Source organism: Symsagittifera roscoffensis, chromosome 8, assembly GCF_963678635.1.
Source record: "Symsagittifera roscoffensis chromosome 8, txSymRosc1.1, whole genome shotgun sequence".
Taxonomy (NCBI): domain Eukaryota; kingdom Metazoa; phylum Xenacoelomorpha; order Acoela; family Convolutidae; genus Symsagittifera; species Symsagittifera roscoffensis.
In genome coordinates this window covers 15,246,156-15,266,867 of record NC_087069.1, presented here as the reverse complement: position 1 = coordinate 15,266,867, position 20,712 = coordinate 15,246,156, and the positions used below count along the sequence as shown (strand labels likewise).

The 20,712-nt window shown below is 34.5% G+C and overlaps 2 protein-coding genes across 2 annotated transcripts in view; both read right to left on the bottom strand.

Moving 5' to 3' along the window:
* LOC134853409 (ras-related protein Rap1-like) overlaps positions 1-20,712 on the bottom strand; it is a 132,353-nt gene that overhangs the window by 102,524 nt on the left and 9,117 nt on the right. The window lies entirely within an intron of this gene.
* LOC134853272 (uncharacterized) lies at positions 13,315-20,667 on the bottom strand. Its single transcript, XM_063869245.1, has 4 exons — positions 20,493-20,667; positions 15,389-15,790; positions 14,950-15,147; positions 13,315-14,097 (listed from the first exon to the last, which is right to left on the bottom strand). The coding sequence occupies exons 1-4, from the start codon at positions 20,523-20,525 to the stop codon at positions 13,909-13,911; spliced, it is 822 nt and encodes a 273-aa protein (XP_063725315.1). The 5' UTR covers positions 20,526-20,667; the 3' UTR covers positions 13,315-13,908.

Here is a 20,712-nt window from a genome sequence, read left to right as displayed (position 1 = left end):
GAGTGTCGTGTAGTTCAACTTTGGATGCAGTGCCTGGTGACTTGGATCTTTACGTATACTTGAACATCGAGATTGCCATTGTTCTGTTGCAATGGGTTTCCTTTGCTGCGATGCCAAGTCGTACTTTAAATCCGTTGAGTGTAGTGACTGTAGGCAGCATATCGGGTGTATTTTGCCATTCCGTAGTTGGAGTGTGATTGGGTTGTCAAATTCCTTGCTGCTCGTCTTTGGGCTGTATGTAATCTATATACTGCATTGTATTATTTACATATACAAATCTTTGTTAATTCTGTTTTTAGTTATGATCTTGTATTAATTTTTATCGCAAAAGCGTTCTTCTTTAGTTCCGTTTTTTCGAGAGAATAATTTATCCAGTTCTAAGCTTGTTTTAATCCGGTTTGGGTACCGTGCGTTTTCTTTTCTTAGTCATGCTGTTAGGTTGTGGTTTGTGGTGTTTAGTAAGCTTGCGTTGGATAGTTTGGATTATTATATAATTCCTTTTCAACCGGGTTAAAGGAAAGTTTGAAATGTTAAAACTGGTTAAAGTTATTATCAATGAAAGTTAAAAGTTAAATTCACTATTTTAAACAAATCTTTGTGGGCGAGCAATGCGAATTTGGATAGATTTTATGGGCGACTGAATATTCAAAACTACAAAGAAGCGTCTTTGAAAAGATTAGTACTGCTTTAATTTTATAGGCAATTTTTATTAATTTACTACTTTGAAATTATTAACTTCACGGCTTTCTTTTGTGGGATGAAATTATCAATTTATTCTCATTTTAAGAATATTTATTGCATATGGGAAAAGAGTTCATTTATCAATTTAGTGCTGTTTTGGGGGTAAATTTTACTGCTTCATTTATTGTAATTGGTTCATCTAAATTTATGATTCTAGAAAAAGTTTTCTGTTTTTTGTTTCGTTTTTCTCTTTTGTAGATGATTGATGATCGTACCTGTGAAGACTAAAGAAAAAGAGAAAACATTTATTAAGAATGGTTAGTTTTGTTTCGAATTTATTAGAATAATTTATTTAATTCGTACTTACCTTGTTCGTCGGGGAAGAATCCATGGAGAAAAAACGTGAATTATTTCTGATGATTTTATTAGTTTAGCTAGTAAGCGAATGATGAATTTAGTTTGAAAATTGGCCAAAGCAATTCGAGTGTGGTCGGGTTATTTATTGGTTTTTTGACAAGTAGGTTGGGTTTGAGCAATTTTTGGTGAGGGGAAGGTTGCAGGGCTATTAAGGGACTTCCTAGTTTTATTTTTTTAAATTGGATGATTGGGGGTATTTGAGAATTATTTTTTACTTTAGGCTAAATGATCATGTCGGTTTTGTTCTTTAGGCTAATTTAATATTTTTGCTTGAAGGTATTTTGAGGTCTATGCTGGGACAATATTGTTGATTTTTGTTCTAGTTGATAGGGGAGGGTCGTAATAATGAGGTTTTATTTATTTCAGTTGTCAAATTTTAGCGGCTTGCTCATTTTGACCGGGAGGTCTTAAAGTAATAGTTAGAGATTAGCTTGAGGGTGGTTATTTGTCGGCTAGAGAAGTCGTGTTAGAAATGAAGTGATGATTCGGAAAAGCTTCTGATTTGTTTAATTTGAACTAGTTTGTTCAAGTGCTTTTCAGCATGAAATTTGAGAAAATGTTTGGTCCATGAAAATATCTTCAAGAGGTGAAAATGTTAATTAAGTTAAAGTGGTTTTGAAATTCAACTTTCTTTAATATTTTAGATTACGGGAGGAATGTTTTGTAAACTTTTCGTGGCTGATTACGAAGTCGCGATGAATGTCTATGTGGAGATTTTTCTTTTTGATCTTGTGGTATAATTTTTTCTTCTATTTTTTGATTTTTTCTTTCTGTTTGAGTGATTTTTTTTGTTGTCTAAGTTTTTTGATATTTGTTTAGGAAGTTCTTTGTCCTTTTTATCTAATGGTTTTTAGATGGGGTACATATCAGTGCTTTGATTTTGATGTTGTTCTGAGCTATTTTGAATATCTTTAAGTCATGTAAAAGAGTATAGTTGAGTAAGTTCTCGAAGTGCGTACTCTTTTGGGTAATAAGGTAAAAGATTGTTTCGATGTTGAACGATTTTTTTTTGTTTAAGCCTAAAAGTTTGTATGTTACATCAGTGGGTTTATCATTTATTTGATACGGTCTTCTTCGGAGTGGTTGTAATTTTTTAGAAATTCTTTTTTGTGTTGTAAAATTTGGAATTAAAACATATGTTCCTATTTTCAAATTTATAGCTGGGGTAAATCTGGAATTTTTTTGACAATTAAAATTTTGTCTTTGTAATAACTTTTTTTGTTACTTTCTGTTAAATTTTGTTGTGTTTTTTGTCTTTGATTAAAATCCATTCGGTGTGTGAACAGGAAGCTATATTTAAAGTTTGTGGATGATGAAAGTAATTTTCATCGTGGGTATATAGTGGTAGATTATAACATATTGATTTTATAGTGGGTTGACAAAAAATTTGTGTATTTTTTGTTTGATTGGCATGTTAAGCAATCCTTGCATAATACTAAATAGGTGTCCATATGTTCGGTGGAGGTTGCAGTGCGTGTTTATCGGGGTGCAAAGTATTGCTACGCTCAATTTCTGTTTTCATACAATTTTTTTTTTCACTTTGCATTTTCTTTGTTTTTCATTATACTGAAATCTTAAAAAATTTCTCCCTAGCGCAATATAAAATGTATTCATCTAATTTTTTATCCTAGTCCTAGCCAATAGTCATCTCTAGCACCCAGTTTGCTTAGATTTTTGATTTTTTACTCTAGTTTTGAATAATTTGGAAAAATATGTCCAAATTTCTTGTTTTTTGGTGGATTTCAGAGGTTTGGGTTGGGACGCGAATTTTTCTCTGTTGATCTTCTGGGGCTGCTTTTATTAACTAATCTGGGTCTTATAGGCTTGATCTTGCGTCTCGCAAAATAAGATTTTACGGTTTTTTGAAGAAATTGAAAATTTTGAACAAAAGTCCATTCAAAATTGTGCCATTTTTGGCCTGTTTTTCGAGGGTTTTTCGTGCAATTTGTGTATTAAACTTTATTTTTTTTGTGCTCAAAATGGTGTCTATCATTTACGGACAACTATTGTCGGAGTGTCTAGAAGTTAATTTGTGTCACCTTTTAAATTCAGTTTTTTAATACTTGGGTTTCTTCGTTTTGAAAATCGTTTCCTAATAATTTGTTTTTGTTTGTTAATAATTTTCTTTCGTAGTGTTTGTCTTTTTTCTTATGTATCCTATTATTTGTCTGTGTAGTGTGATTTTTGTCGTTAATTAAACAATTGTGTATTATGATTGTTTGTTTGTTTCCTAAAATATCTCTTGACATAAGGTTTAGGATGATGGATGCAATTTTTGGGTTAATGATTTCCAATGTCTTAAACTGTTAGTTCTTACAATTTTTTGTGGTTAGCTTAACTTGGGTTGTATTGATGGAGTTGAGAGAAAAGCTTATATCGGTTCCAAAGAATGGTTTTTACTTTCTCGTGGCTAGTCTAAGTTAAGGTGTTAACTTACTTAATCTTACTTAGGGGTAGCGATTGTGTTCAAGGGTTGGAGAATAGTAAATCGATCCACAAGTTCAGGTATAATTAGAACACAAGTAGTTCGTTAGATACTATTTTAAACTAACTAAGTTTAAGTATTATCCTGGGTCAGGTAAGAGGGGGGTCAAGTGAAGGATGAATAACCGAAGAATGGTTAGTTTGATTGAAAAATTTCTATCAGTCCTGGGTCTTGAGGAAGAGTTGGGTAGCGAATCGACGTTTGAGGTCGTTAGACACTTTACTAAATGAGTGGGGAAGAACAAAATTGTTCTATTTGATCCAAGGATAAGCCTTAATAATCAGGATATAAAATTAATGAAATGAAATTTAATTGAGATAAAGGTGAATTAAAGATCCAAGGGAAGCCTTGATGATCTGAATATTTAGATAAAGATAGTTTGTTTTAAGTTAAGTGAAATTAAATTAAAGATCCAGGGGAAGCCTTGATGATCAGAAAATTTAGATAAAGTCAATTTATTCTAATTTAAGTGAAATTAATTTTAAGATCCAAGTGAAGCCTTGATGATCTGTTATCTTAAGTGAACTTAATTTAAATGAAAACAAGGATAAGCCTTAATAACTTTTAGGTGAAGGTTTAAATGAAGAACAAATTAAGTGTTTAGTTTTAATGTTGTTAATGTTTTGAGATTTGCTGTTATGTTTTAGGTGATAAAGCTGGGATGAAAGGATGATTTATATAAACTAACAATTATGCTTTATACTAGATAATTTTTGTATTTTATATTCAATAAATATTTTTTCAAGATGTTATTTTTTCAAGATGTTATTTGAAAACAGCTGATTTAAGAAAACGAAAAGTGTTGTTTTTATCAGTCGTTATTGTACAATTAATAGGTTTAGCGCCATGAAAGGTTATTGAAGATAATTCTTCAAATAATATGTCAGTAAATGAAAATTTGATATTACTGCTGGAAGTATTCTAAATATAAAAGTTTGATCTCGTTTTTGTCGTACAATCATGAAATCGATTAGTAGATTTCTTCCTAGTCGTACGTCGTCTCTTGTACGAGGTCTGCTTCCAATACTGGGTAGTTCTCACATTGTTCGGATAATTAGCTGTGATCTATTGAGTCGTGGAGACATTACTACTAAATTTTTGTCACTTAACATTTTTTTCAATGTTGTATTTGTCTAATTCTAATCTATTTTTTTCTAAATCTAGCTTAGTTAAGGTCTGTTCGAGACTTTTTGGTCGCACCAGATGAGTTAGGATGATTCTCTAACTCATAGAGTAATTTCGGATAGGGTACACCGTCTGCTCGTCACGCTATCTTTTTTTCGGCCGGATAGATTCGTGCCACTTCTTAGTCTAAAACCGATCCTAATCTTACTCTTTTATCTACTAGTCTCAGGGTGTTTAACTAGTCTCTGCTAGGCTCAATAGATCTAGAGTATACTGGCTTATTGCGAGTTAGTTCCAGAGTGAGAACAACTGTATTCTAAGTTTAATTCAAATTGCTCTGGTGCTTAAGTAGTTTCAACACTTACAAACAAGTGGGTTGTTAGTTAGATGGAATATGATTGGTTAATATTAAATATTTTATAGTGATAAAATATCTAATTTATCCAATAATAAAATGTAGTTTAGATCAGGTTCCAGCTGGTCAGGCAAACGTCAATCTCCGATCGACATCAAAGAGAAACAAGCTGTCAAAAAATGGCTTCCAATGTTTAATCTCGAATTAATCCAGGGCAATTTGTCGGAAGATTGGACCATAGCTAATAATGGCCATTCAATCATGGTCTCAACGCCTAAGAGTGTAAAATGGCAGTTACGTGGGATTGTGTTGGATCGAAAATATCATTTCGATAACTTCTAAATGCACTGGGGACCACGTAAGAGATAAATCATTGTACCTGAAGTTAAGTAGGTTTTTTTAAAATAATTTGGTGGTGCCTTTTTGACCTTTTTGTAAAAAAAATTTTTTGTTATATTATTATACACACTTTATGACAGCAATAGAGTGAAAAATCTTTTAGCGCAGAATCTTCAGTTTTGCTTGTTTTGAAATTTAGTCTTTGCTTAGATCCTTTTATCACACCGCGGACAAATAATGACACAATTTGAACAAACAAAAACAGTTTTTTTTGGTGGGAATTTCGCGCTACTTAATTTTCAAAGTTTTTTTTCCACGTAGAATAGATAAAAAATCATTGGACTAAGCAGAATCATTGGATTACTTTGAAAGAGCCCGGGTCGAGGTCCAAAACTCATACCCAGACTTTCGCGACAAATTTTTGGCATTTCCAGACTTTCCAGATCAAAACTTGACATTTCCAGACTTTTGCTGCCCACGGCGCGACTCATGTCCAGACTTTCCAGACTCAAAATCTCGGGTCGACTATGCATTTTGAGGTTTCCCAGCCCTAAATTCTTCTAATAAAAATCTGCTCTTACATTGTTGAGCTCTTTTATGAAAACCCGCTGTAACATTCTTGGGCACTCATGCAATTTTTATAGGTGCGACCCAGAAAATAAAAAATCTATTTCAAAATTGGTCAGTTTTCAGTACTGAATTTTTTTAGAGCTAACTATCTGGCTAATAACTAGTCATCCTGAGCAAACATGAAAATGGCAAAGAAACATTTATTCGAAGTTTTTTAGAACAATTCAATTTTTTCCTTGTTTGAACAAAAGTAAAAATTGATTTAATAATCACATCCCTATGTTACTCGCCACCAGACAATCTCGGTGTCATATCTAAATTCGCTTGAGTCTGCTGACGATAATGAAAGCGAGTTTCCCAGGAGAAATGCGGCCTCCTGCTCGACCGAAACCACAGATGGGTTGAGATAAAAAGCGAGGCTGCTGTTTTAAGCTTCCCCATCTCTCAGGAAAACAACATGCTTCCTAAAGGGTAATTTTTGTTATAAGCGTTTGTTCATATTTTGTTTGACTCTCTTGCAAAGAAAAAAATGAGATCACAGAATCCAGAAATAGCGACGACCCAGACTTCAGCTTGCTCCCTCTCTCGGGAACACAAAAGATTTCGTAGCGTTGATCTCTTGTTTAAAAAACCCGCTCTTACAATGTGGAGTTTTTAGAAAAGCTCGCTCCTACATTCTTGGTCTGTCATGCTATATTTATGGGTGTGACCCAAAAAAAAGAAAGAAAAAACCTGTTTACAGCTAATTTTCTGGCTAAAAACAAATCATCCAAAAACATGAAACTAGCAAAAAAAGCAAAAAATTTAATCCAAGTTTTTCAAATTATCTTTTTTCTTCTCTGAGTACAAAATTAACCAATGACCTATTTTTTTGAAACAAACTTTACTTTATTTTGTTTTAAAAAATGTGATTGTTTCATCTAAAATTGATTTTTGTCGCACGTTCGTCATTAACAATTTTTTTAAACTGTTATGCCGAGTTTAGGGTTATGTTACTTTGCCTGATTTGAAAATATGCTTCAAGAGCTTGAAAGTATTTGAAATTATATTATAGACAAAAGCCACCAAAACTGATGTGAAAATATTTCAAATGACACGCCAATATAATTAAAAATGACTATGCAGCTACAAACGCTGCTTTCTTCTATGTTTTAAATTCTATGAGATAAAAACTTCCAATAAAAGCTTTCATTTCAACAACAACAACAACACAAAACACAGCCCCATTTCAACAACAACAGCAACACAAAACACAGCCCAATTTACTTGAATCAATTTCACAATCAATTAAGAATATAGTAAAAAAAACACTAAGTCTTGAACAAAAATAAAACTTAATTTGATAATCAGATCCTTCTGTTCCTCACCATCAGACAACCTCAGTGTCATATCTGGAACGACCCGGGTCTGGTGGCAGGCAAGGAAGTTAGTTTCCCAGTAGAATTGCATTTGAGCCATCCGAGTCCTGTCCGGCCTCCTGCTCGACCAAAACCACAGAGGGATTGAGATGAAAAACGACTCCCCTGATTTCAGCCTTGCCCTATCTCAGGAACACAAAAGTCCTCCTAGAAGGGAACTCTTGTCAGAAAAGCCTTTTCTTCCTTCGTTGAGCTCTCTTGCAAAGACGAAATTGAGGATGACAATATCCCGAAGTTGTCGCAGCGGAAATGTCGGTAAACTGACGACAGATGCGGCCCAGCTTTTTACATTTTCTAGATACGGGCTGAAGTTCGCTCAATTTTACCCGGTCTAATTTGCTCAACCGCAGGATAGGACTAATTCCTTTCAGTGCTGAAAAATGTATGTATAAGATGTGAAATTATATTCAAAATTGGTAAATATCAATGGTGCATTGCGTACAGAGTATAAAACGAAGCTATCATTGTAAATGATTTTTTAGGTAAATGGTACTTTTTTGTGGGAAGTTATTCAATTCACTTCATTAGTGGGAACGGCATAACGGCATTCATTAGTGAGTCCAGCACTGAATGAAAATGTAGTAAAAAGGATCAGGGGCATGCACATTCAGGGAATGGGCTCAAATTCCCAATGGAAACAACATATGATTACATCGCCCTGAATTCATTTCCGAAGCTGTCATAGATACAGTGTGGAAAAGATGCAGAAAAAAAACTAAACTGACCTTGAACAAAAAGAGGTTGAAAAAAGTTTGGAAAGGAGATGAATGAAGCCTATATGTACATCTGCAAACAATTGTACTGTGTTGCACTGCTTGAGGGTTCGAAACTGGACGAAGCTACAAAAACAAACCTTGAAAACATTAAAAAAGTCAAAAACACAGATAAAAAATTGGATTTTGGAATGCTTGAAATGTCACTGAAAAAATTTAGCGTATCCGACAACGAAACGTCAAACATCTTTTTGCAGTACTGATTGCGCTTTGTGGAGTACTGAATTAAGTACTCTAGACAGCCCTACCTCCCGAGAGGCTTCAACCGTGGGAACATCAGACGAGGAAAACATAACAAGGATAAGACGTCTAATTCCGGGAAGAGGCGATTCCAGGTTCTCTAAACGACAGGAGAATGAAGAGTATATAACCAAGCAAGAAGAGCAGGTCTATGAAGAAAACAATGTCGACACGGAGAACAAAATTGATACATCTACCTTTTTATTCACACCCGAAAATTGGGTAAAAGAAAGGTTTCCAGAAAATGGAGAAGTACTGAAAATAGAGATACTCGTAGATTTAGGGGCAGCAAATTCAACTAGTTCATTTAAAAATGAGACCAAAATGAATCAGACTAAGCACAGACTTAAAGGAATGAGAGAAAAAAAGGAAACTTATGAAACATTTGATTTTGGAAGAGGTGGAGTAATTAGAGCAAAACACATCCGATAAGTTACTTCCGGTAAGGAATGCGGGAAACCATATGACGTTCAAATTCAATGTGATTGACGACAAAACCCAATCCTAATGGGGATTGAGGCGACTGATATGGAACGTTCAATTAAATTTTTCCGAATAAAACGCCGGAACAAGCAGTCAAGGCGCGAAGAGGAAAAGATGGCCGCAGAAGGCGGGATGTGAGGAAATATCGTCTTAAGTGACGGATGAAAGTTACAAAGTTACAAATGACAGCGGGAAAAAAATGGATTGAAAGAGTGATTTAAGCGAAAAAGATGAAATTGATAAAAGACTGGGATTGAAGATTTTGCCACGCGGGTGAAGAAAAATGGAATAAATTCATTGAAAAACAGGAAAAAGAGGAATGGAGGAAAACATTTAGAAAAAAGGTTAGAAAAACTGTTAGAACATAATAAAAAAACTGCACACCATGCAATGAGCCTGGGAGATTCAAAAATTGACGGAAATTCAAAGATTAAGAGAAAATTTGGCTCTTTTTCCTTTTTCCCCCCACCTCACATAAGCATCAGTTTTATGGTGTAACGCGTGGTTTTACAAGGTTGATAATGAAGACCAAATATGTTTGTCATGTCCTAATCAATCGGTATGCCAAATTTTGTAACAATCCGACAATTTGAACAGAAAAAAAACTCTACAAATTTTGCAGGTGGGGGGAAAAGGAAAAAGAGCCGAAAATTTTATCCAAACAGAAAATAAAGGCGAACAAGACTGCTCGTATCAGGGCGAAGCCCTGAATGTTCCGACTGCCTTTTAAGGTTTGTGGAGCAGTAGTAACATCAAAAAATTAAATGTTATAAAATAAAATGAAAAAAAAAACAATTCTAAAATTTGAATTCATTTTTATGAAATCATCCCCTCACACGCCATATAAAATACAAAAGAATAAATTTCGCTCATTGTAACATATCAATTATTGCAAACATGCTTCTTTCAACCATTTTGGAACGATTTCAAAGACGGATTAAGTCTCCGCTTACGCGTTAATAGCGCGAAATATATCGCGCGTTAATTGTCCCAAATTGGCCAAAATGGCAATCTTTAAACCCCAATAACTTTACGAAAATTGATCACAGGTAAAATATCTTTTCAAATTTGAGCCCAAGACAACAATACTTTTTGAAAAATATAAAAAATTCCGTCAAAAATGTTAGTTAAAAGTCAAAATTTGACTGAAGAAAAAAAAACCCATCCCGAGCACAAATATTCTGTTATTTTCGTATCGAAAATCGGAACAACAAAACTGCTCGTATCAAGGCGAAGCCCTGATTGTTCCGACTGCCTTTTAAGGTTTTATGGAGCAGTAAAAACATCAAAAACATGATTGTAATAAATTAAATATAATAAACGTTTTTATAAAATTTGAAACTTTTTATGAAAATCATACCCCCACACGCCAAATAAAGTACTAAAGGATAAATTTCGCTCCTTTTAACAAATCAATTATGGCAAATAAGCTTCTTTCAACCAATTTGGAACAATTTTAAGACGGATTAACTCTCCGCTTACGCGTTAATAGCGCGAAATATATCGCGCGTTAATTGTCCCAAATTGGCCGAAATGGCAATTTTTATACCCCCTAACTTTACGAAAAATGGCCACAGGCAAAAAATATTCTGTTACTTTCGTATCGAAAGTCGGAACAACAAAGATTCAAAATGGGAAAAACAATTGAGCATATCTACCGAGTGGGGGATTGGATTCGTTATCACAAACATACTTGGAAGCAATTCACTGGATGGGACCGGCAAAAATTGTTGCGACCTATAAAAGAACGTGGTTATGCTTATGCAGACATGGTAAAGACTTAAATAGGCTTACTATTCAAGAATAAAACCTTCGAACGATTGAGAGGGAGAATTAAGATTGAAAAGAATTAAGATTGAAAACAGAAAGCGACAAAGCATGTAGAACAACCAATCAATCTTGAAGTTTGGAGCAATATCCAATAGCCAGAACGGAAATAGGTTGAATGGCGCTAAGGCTGGTGTTGTTGGATGAAGCAAGACTACTTCCAAAGATTGGTGAAATGACAAAAGACGATAAACGAAAATAAAAAAAGTGTTCAGAACGAGTGGAACTATAGAAACGGTCAGAGAAACACAGCGAAAAGAAAAAAATCAAAACAGAAATGTGATCAAAGACAATTGATCAAAAGAGACAAGCAGGAAGAAAAAGAAATGAATCAAGAGATGGAAAAAGAGAAGGAGATCTTGGAAGAAAGCGAAAGCGGAGAAACAATACCAACTACATCAATGATGAGAATTTCGATGAAGGGGAGTTGAGAAGCAATCACGGACAAAAGAGATGGGCCAGTCAGTGAACCAAGAAAAGTGAGATTTCGCAAAGAGAGGATGAAAAGTGAGACAGAACCAAGCCCAGGGCTTGACACGGAGACAAGAAACACAGAAAAAAAACCACAGCGGATGACAAAAGGGAGTGGCGTATTGAAACGGAAATGGGAGAGAAAGCGATAGATGGACACCTATTAAAGACAGCTCGAGTATAGATAGTAGTGGGGTCACAGACCCGGAAAGTGCAAGCAGGACCAAGGAGTCAGGTTCGGCAATATCAGAATCATCCACGGCAACTTTGTTAAAATTGACAGATTTTTTCGCGCAAGCTCAAACGGAGCAGCAACTAAAGTGGAAAACAAATGAAAACTGATCCTTGTTTGGGAAGATTGTGACTTTGAGAACAATACTCAAAATTTCAGTAGCAACAACGAGCAACCGAATAGAAAGAGTTAAAAACGACGAGATATTGGGAGCCGATAGCGTCACCAATCCCCAATCTCAAAAAACACAAGGAAGTGGTAGGCATACTAGATTGAAGGGAGCATTAAGACGCAATTCTTCAGTCACAAAGAGAGCAGTTGGAAGGCTAAAATTTATTCAGGATTGTGGAGCACTGCTGCAAACATGAGGCAAGAGGCATGCAAAAAAGATGCCGAATACCAGATGGGCTTACCCCTGGAAAGTAGCTATGGACAGTGGTAAGAAACCAACGTTAGGGCTAGTAATCAGACGCAACTAGCACAAAATAAAGCCTCGTGCTCAAAAAATTTGATCCGAAGGCTTCAAAATTAGCATGTAGCTTTGAATTGACAATAATTCAATTGATGAATTGGGAAACAATGACAATCGACGCGAAAAAAAGACTAACAAATTAAAAACTAACAAATTATGCGAGAAGTGTTCGTGAACCTAACACCAGAAGCGCTAATACAAGAATCGATTTGCTGGAAATTTCCTGTGGTATCAAAAATAAGCCACTCGACTAAAAGCGAATCTAATCAACGAGTGCGTTACATACTATTTCCTATTTTTAGTGAAAAACGATTTTGGAGCATGTATAGTTTTGCTGATTGTTCATTCAAATGACATAATATAGGGTAGCACGCCACAGTTTGAAGTTAAATTCTCTGGAAGGATTCAAAAAGGTTACAACTAGACGTCGGAATTTCGAGTTCCTGGGACTTAGTGTGAATGCATACAATGATAACTTGGTACACAGACCTGTGCTAAAAGGCACAGTGCAGACATAGGAATTTGACAACATGTCAGCAGCGGACAATGAGATGGCAGTGACATACGTTTTGTTGTGATGGCCAGGTCGCTCATTGAAAAACATCAATGGATGACTAAACGCATTACACCAGATCTAGCAAAAAGGCTGAACAATGTGCTCAGTAAACACAATGCCAACATGATGCGTGATGCGTGCACTGAAAACCTATTGAAGTAGTATAAGAGAACGCCAGTTCATGCCATGAACTTTCGGAAGTTATATGAGATGCTCCAATGGGAATTCTATGGCGATAGGAGCTACAAACGATTATTAAGTATCTGACAAGTTGGGTAAAAGCGTCTGAATAATTCACTTGCAGTCAAAGTCAGAAGGATGAACAAATACAGATATTCAGATTTAGTTGACACGGAAGCATAAAAGCGAAGAGTAACAAAATTAGAACGCGTAGATAGGAAAGCTACCATCTTCGACTCAGGTTTCATGGGAAAATTCGACAAATTTACGGTATAAACGGATAGTAAATATGTCAAAGCAGCGGTGGATTCCTTAAGATTTCATAACAATGTGAAATTACCTAAGGAGAGATTTTGTTGTGGTGGGTCGATGGTCAAGTATGAGGATTACAGTTTCATAATGTACCCACTACAATGAGCACCCACTTCAAAAGTTGCATGTGAGGACAAACTAACAACCAGCATGGTAGTCGGAACAGTCAAAGAGTGCAGAAAAAGGATGGCAATCGGATAGAAAGACTCAGCTGAACTCAAACTACCAAATCAGGTAGTCTCAAGTAGCCTAAGTTAATCGGTGCTCAAAAATCTTATGTACATTAAGTTATTTGGTACTAGGCTATTGGCGCGAAGCTTATATACCCTTAGTTAACTGGTACGAAGCCATTTTAAGTTTAGTTAGATAATTGGAGGATACATCAATGACAGACAACTGATCAAAATAGATTAACATTGGCCCTCAACTATACTTATACTTCGTTCAGAGAGGGGAGAATGTTGAATGATGAATTCAATAATCATAAACTGGCAGTATCCATGTCTAGTCTGTGACCTTGATTGCTAGCTTTAAGTATCTGAAAATGATCAACCACTACTACAATGAATTAACATATGTTATATACAGTTCTTCGTTTGAGCCAAACCCTTAACAGGGACGGACAACGTCAATGTGTTGTGATCCTGCGAAAAGTGGTTACTTAGTATACTTGATTTTTGTAGTTATAAACTGTTAAACTAATCACTATACCAGCTTCTTCGGTAAGTATTTGATTTTTGCTATATGCTGATTGTTTAGATTACAAATGCTCGTTTATTCGGTAGCGCGGACACTATAGCTGATAAAGAAAGATAAGTTTCACTCCGAGGTAAGCGCAAATCTGCTACTTTTAATATCCGCATTCAAGATAGTACTCAAAAATTCATAACTTAGTTCGAATTAGTTGGTAGATCTTTGAAACGATACATAAATGGCTGTTTGAAAACTACTGGAGCAGTTTAAGTCCATAATTCATCCGGAGGATTCGGTGGCACCCTTGTCTGTTTTTTTCTTCCTAACTTTTCCAGTGGATGACATGGCAGCTGCTGCTTCCAGAGATTCGGCCGCGTCTGCGTTGTCGGCTGCTTTCTTTTTGGACAGTTTGTTGACACATTTCTTGATTTGAGTGGTTAGTTTGGTAATAATTTCCAGACTAAATTTCTGAAAACCAAAAACTAAGGTTTTGATTTAATGCATTAACGATGACAACAAAAAAGGCCAAAAAATCAAGGTTTGAAATCGAAATGGAAGGTGAACATAGCAGTCACTACAGCAGGTAAAGAGTTGACTGTTATCTAACCTATTTCCAAAATTAATTTGATTTCTCCTAACCCTACGGTATAAAATACCGACAGTAAGCCCAGACAAAGGAATGAGTAACCTTTTAACTTTTCCGGTCTTTTAATTTATCCCCTCTCACCATTAATTCTGGTGAAAAATTTTATCTTAGGACGTCACGCAAAATGGAATTCCACGACACGTTGGTACAATGGTCTTCAGGCGCTTTTTTACTAGAATCTATTTTGGCCGACTAGCCGTAAATTCTAAAAACGCTGAAAAACACTTAACTCTGGGTGGAGAGCAACTTTTTGGTCTATCTTTGTAAATGTGGCTAGACTATTTTTTTGCCAAAAAATTGACTGCGAAGCAGAACATGATCCTAATTATGGTTGCTCTAAGATAAATATCCGAAGAAACAGAAAAATTCGTAATTGTTGACTGACTAATAAAAAAAGGTCAATCAAATTTTGTAAGAAACCTCCCCGTCAAAAAATTCTTGCGCACGCCACTGGAAATAGATATGTTTTAAAAATATGCCAAATACAAACAGATAAAGTCACATGATAGCATACAAGTTCTAAATCGTCGTTTTAAAACCGCAAATTGACCATTATGGCTATTTCAAATACCACTTCGATGATAAGGTTATCGACACTTTTTAAAAAATGGTAAGATATTGACTGAATTCGAACCTCAGACCTATTAATTTAAACTATAAATGACAATTTTTACCTCTTTGCCGTAAATATCGAAATTACTGAGAGAGCCGTCGCTGTTTTTCTTGATGATCACAGGGTAGTATGTGCAGTTCTCCTTCAGTAGATTGTAGCCCTTTTCTTTGGGGGAGAAGTCAGCAATGTTCATTATCTGTCCACTTTCGTCTATCAATTCAAGGTCGCAGATAGCACCTTGATCGGTTAGTAATTTACTCTGCAAAATAATATACTTTTTGAATATTTTAGCAAAAACTGCAGTAAAAACTGGTTTTTTGTGGTTTACTTGTTGGTTTTTGGTCTTCATATGGTTTTTGGCAAAATTTTATCATTGCACAAAAGTTATTGCAAATAATTTGCAAAATTCGCAGATATCCATCAAATCAGTAACTGCTTTTTATGACAAATTATTTTCTCTAAAATACGATATAATTGGAAAAGAAGAAAATTATTCTTGCCTTTAAGTGTTCCAACAAAAGCACAAACGAGCAGTCTAAATTAACAACAAAGAACTCTTCAACTGCAGGCGGGATCTCCTTAGGCCCTTCGCCTGAAGAATTAGGGCGTGATTGGTCATTTTCGGGGTCAACTACTGCAATTGAGGTCAAAGGGTCACCAGTAGCAGCTGAAGTCGCACCCTGTTTAGTACCTGGTTTTGCTCCTTTATTTTGTTCCGTTTTCGAATCTTCAGCTTGAGTTTTATTTTGCCCGACAGTGCTTTTCTCAGGAGATTGTTTGCGCGCTTTATGTTCTTTTTTGTTTTCTTTGTTGTTTCCGTCTTTCTCGGCTAACTGCTGTTGTTTTTGATTAGATTGCTCGTTTGTAGTATTGCGGTTTAGTTGAGCAGCAGGATTATGGAGCTTAAAACAAAATTCGAAATTCCGAAAACATTTCATCAATTCTTTCTTATGAAACATTAACAAAGGAAATAAACCAAATCAAACCAAAAAATCTAAGAATGAACAACCTAAGAATGACAGAAAAAGCAGTCAGTGTTAATGAACTTCAAAAAATTTGATAACAATGTATTTTATACATTTTTTTTGGAAAAAAAGTTTGTCATACAATTCTCATATATGGAAAATATAGGATAGGCGACAAAAAAAGTTTTTTCAAGTTACTTCTAAACTTCCCAAAAAAAACGTTCGTTTTTTTAAACCGCAAGACAAATTATGTACTCAAATAAACATTTTTTTTAATTACAAGCAAATTTTATATCTTTGTGTGTATAACGTAGTCCTGGATACAGGAATGTTAGATTTTTTCCTTTCAGCCGGATAACTTTTTTTCAAAATCTCTCAAAACACATTTTTTTCAATGACATGTTTATGTTTGACTTGATCAATGCCAGATTAATTTAAATTTCTTGATATAACAAAATGATGCACTTTGAGCCATTTCAGGTTGTTCCGTATACATTATAAATGCAAGGCCGTCCACCCTTTGGTGACTCTAGATTTGAATAAGCCAAGGTCATTGTCACTTGTGTTCAGTTACGATTACAACGTAAGAATTTTCAGAAATTTAATTAAATTTTTTTATTGGCTCATGAAAAAATGCTTATTATACAATTTCAATGTATGCAAAAACCCTATAACAGAGATTTCATACAGTATTCTGTGCGTATAGAATTCTATGGAATTGTATCGTGAGAACTTTTTCTTGAAAATGGAAATTTTATGATCAGAAGTTTTGATTATAGTAGATTCAAATGGATTTCATGGATTTGACAGCACATTAAGTTTTTTTTTCGTTTTTAATCAATACTAGTTGATTTTATTATTTAAAAAAAACTTTTTTAGAGACAGACAATCAAAATCCAATATATTCTATATATTTTTTATTCAGACGTCTTTTTATTCTATATTTTTTTATTCATTTATCAAAAGAACGTCACTTTCAAGTAATCGCTCACTTGATCTTCGTGGTCTCATCAGGGACGTGCTATGAACTATAATAACATGAATTTCGGTCGTTGTGTAATGAGTCGAACTAAGCTGCTCATTTTATACTTTGATGCTAAAACTTTAATGCTCCTTATTTACGCGTGGCGAAATATCCCGCACGAAGAATTTTTTCCAAAATGAACTGAGGCAAGCTAATTGGTCTTACTATTTTCAGACTCGATTCGAATGTTTACGCTTGAAAATTATTATAAACAGCCCAAAAATTATAATTTGTCAATATTACTTCAAGCAAAAACTATTCAAGGCAAAACCTATATTCAAGACTTTAAGCAAAAACTATTCCTTAACGTTCCAATTGCAATGGGCAATTGGATTATTCACAGCTTTGCCCTGATATGAGCAGTCTTGTTAGCAACAAACACTTGAATCATTGCTCATTTCACGAATTAAACATGCTTGCATTGATTTGGATAAAACAAAAAGAGCTAGCGAAATTTTTTTATTTGAGTTCTGCTGTGCAATAAAAGCGCATCGTATTTCAATTGGTGCTTGTAATCGTGCTTGTAATTAGTGCTTGTAATTGGTGCTTGTAATTGGTGCTTGTAATTGGTGCTTGTATAGAATATAGTAACAGCTGACAAACTTCAACGGCAACTAGGTCGACGGCTTCAAGGGAGCGATTCGGATACCAGCAAGTGCATCGATGTCTATGTGAGAACGCTTTTTCTGAACGTAAGCTTTGATTCTCGTGGATCTTCTACTGTACAACAAAGAGACTATTCTTATTTAATTGCTTCTTATTATACAGAGTCAAACTGACAAGACAACAGAAGCTGGTAGTTTACGCTGCGGACTATTGCCATGAATGAAGATTGATTGATTTGGGATACCAGCGAAAAGCGCAACGGCCATGTAAAAGAATACTTCTTGTAGGGAAATAAATTATCTCGGCGTCTAACTTTTTGAACAAGTTTTCATAATAAGAAAAAATGCCGCTTGTTTTGAAAGTAGCAAATTATGTTCAGTCTAGAGCAGACTCCGCAAAAAAAAAACAAAAAAAAATAAGTAAGGAGGGACAGGAAAATTTTCATGACCTAAGCACTAACAAATTAACTAACAGTTTAAATATTTTAGTCTCGTAAAAAGATAGCGACCATTAATTAACTCAAACCTTCAGCTTTAACTCAAAATTGACCTGAGAAGAACGTGGTAGTGTTTTTGTCTCGAAGCCAAAACAACTTCTTGCTGCTTATTCATGCATGAGCCACGAATGAAAAAAAATATTGTTTGAGTTATAAAACGATGCCAGTTGACTGCTCTATTTGACATCTGGATTTATGGGGGGGGGGGTTTGTGTCACTGTTTGAGTCCTGATTTTTTTAGCGATTGTGAACTTATTTCACGCATAAACTCAAACTTTGATTAAACTCAGTATAAATTTAAAAAATTACATATGATCTGGTTTTGAAAAACCATATCTCGTTTGAGTTTCCTTTTTCAATTTAAAAAACCTGACAATATTTTTAATAAATACTATGTCTTGTCTCTATAAAAACTATGTCTCTGCCAAAAAAAAAACTGTCTAGTTCTCAGCAGAAAAACGGTTGTCACAAATTGAACTTGTCATTAAGGCAAGGTTGTCTCTTATGATTTTTAAGACAAGGTTGTCTCTTATGATTTTTAAGACAAGGTTGTCTCTTATGATTTTTCAAAACTTTCTCAAATGGCGAGCATTATGAAGATTTTATTATGAAAATTGCCATAAGTTTTGAATTAACTCAGTATAAATTTTGAAAATAAATATGATCTGCTTTTGACATATAAAAATTACATCTATGAATTTCTTCAATTTGGAAAAAGCTGATATCTTTATTGGTTCCTTTTAACCAAAAAACTATGTCTTGTGCTCAACAGAAAAACGGTTGCTACAAATTTTCATTAAGACAAAGTTGTCTCAAGTTTTTTTCAACACTTTCTCAAATGGCGAGCAATATGAAAATTTCAATATGAAAATTGCCGAAAAATTTGAATAAACTCAGTATAAACTTTAAAAATAAATATGATCTGGTTTTGACATATACAAATCACATCTATGAATTTCTCAATTTGAAAGAACCTGATAATATCTATAATGAGTTCCTTTCATGCCAAAAAACTATGCCTTGTGCTCAACAGAAAAACGGTTGTCACAAATTGTCAGTAGGACAAGGTTGTCTCAAGTTCTTTTTTCAAAATTTTCTCAAATCGCGAGCAATATGACAATTTCACTTGCCTCGCTGCGAAATTTCAGAACTAAAAAACTGAAGTTAACGATGACATCTCCAAGATGTCCATAATATGAATTCCTTAGAAATGTGAAAACTCTGTAAGAAGATAATTAACAAAAGCATGGTAGTTGAGGGTTTTCCCGATTGAAGAACTTCAGTATGTCATTTGCAAGCTAGTTCCAATCCAAACCCAACAAGAACTTTTCAAATTTCAAACAAGCGAAAATGAAAAGCTTGAAAATGGTTGATTTTTTCAGTGTTTAATTTCCAGAGTTAAAATGAACTTCTCTGTATTTTGTTCAATTAAAGTCGAAATTTTTTCTCTGTTTCTAAGTTTCAATTTTACCTACAGAAAATATCTTATGCAACTTGTTATCCATAAAACGTCGTCATATATAATTATTTCGGAAACATCATCAGACGCAATCATGGCTGTAACCTTCAAGAAAATATCATTCAAATGTATTAAAAAGTCAATTTTTTGAAAAGGACTTTTTTCGACATAGTTTTTTGGAACAATTCATTAACATTTTCATGTAAAAACTTTTTTTGGGAATGATGGCTGACATTTGAATTATCTGGAAGTAAGCCGGGCTTGTCATGCTACGAAGCAACTGCATGGTACACAAAACTGTCAATTAAAATTTATAGCAGTGAAGTGTGTAACAATTCTAGCCAATCGCTCAAAAGAAGCAAAAACAAAATGACTTTTTGCTCATCAGGATAATAGAAACGGGGAAGCTACAAAACCGGATTGTTATAATTTATTGCGGATCAATGAAAAATAGCTAAAAAGAATCGAGTCAAAATCTATAATAACTGATGCGGATGAAAATGGCGATCTTCGTCAAACAATCGAAGGCGTTGAACATTTAAAAATTTGAACTGAACGGCAATTGAGCCGACAAAACTTGTGTCAACTCCAGTTAGAACATTAAAAAAGTTTATTAATCTTTTTAACAAAAATTTCTATTCTAAGAGTTTTAGCATTTTATGCGATACGGAGGGGAGCATAAAATTTTTTTTTCCATGTAAAGTTTGGGCTTAGTAAAATTTGTAAGCAAAAAAAAACAAAATATACGAAGTCAAGGTTCATTAGTGATACGTCCATACTGATAAGACTCGATGCAAACGCAGAAAGACACTGGGTTTTTTCCATATTATTCCACTTGCAAGCATCTTTCAAATAGAATATTTTAGTCGAGGGCTTTGTTTTTTGGCTTGCGTTCCCCAGTTGCCTTTTAAAACACTTTAGCGTTGGTCCCCCAAAGTTTACACAGCAACTGTAATAGAAATTTCGAGAAAAAACTGACTGCCGCGATCCAGTGATTAACCCAATCTAGTAAGTAAATGAGCTACTGGTGATAGCTACGATATCAAACTCTTACCTTTATCTTGGCAAACGCAATGTGACGTTCCATTTTTTAGTTAAGAAAGCAATTGATCAGCAGCAAAATGTCTGCATTCGTTTTATATTTTTCCTGTAAATGATGCACCTGGTTTTATAATGGTCATAAATAGCTCTTTTGTCGGCTAAATTGCTATCAACATTAAACAAATCTACCAATTGTGCATTTTTAAAACTCTTTTCTCAGGATGCATTGAAGT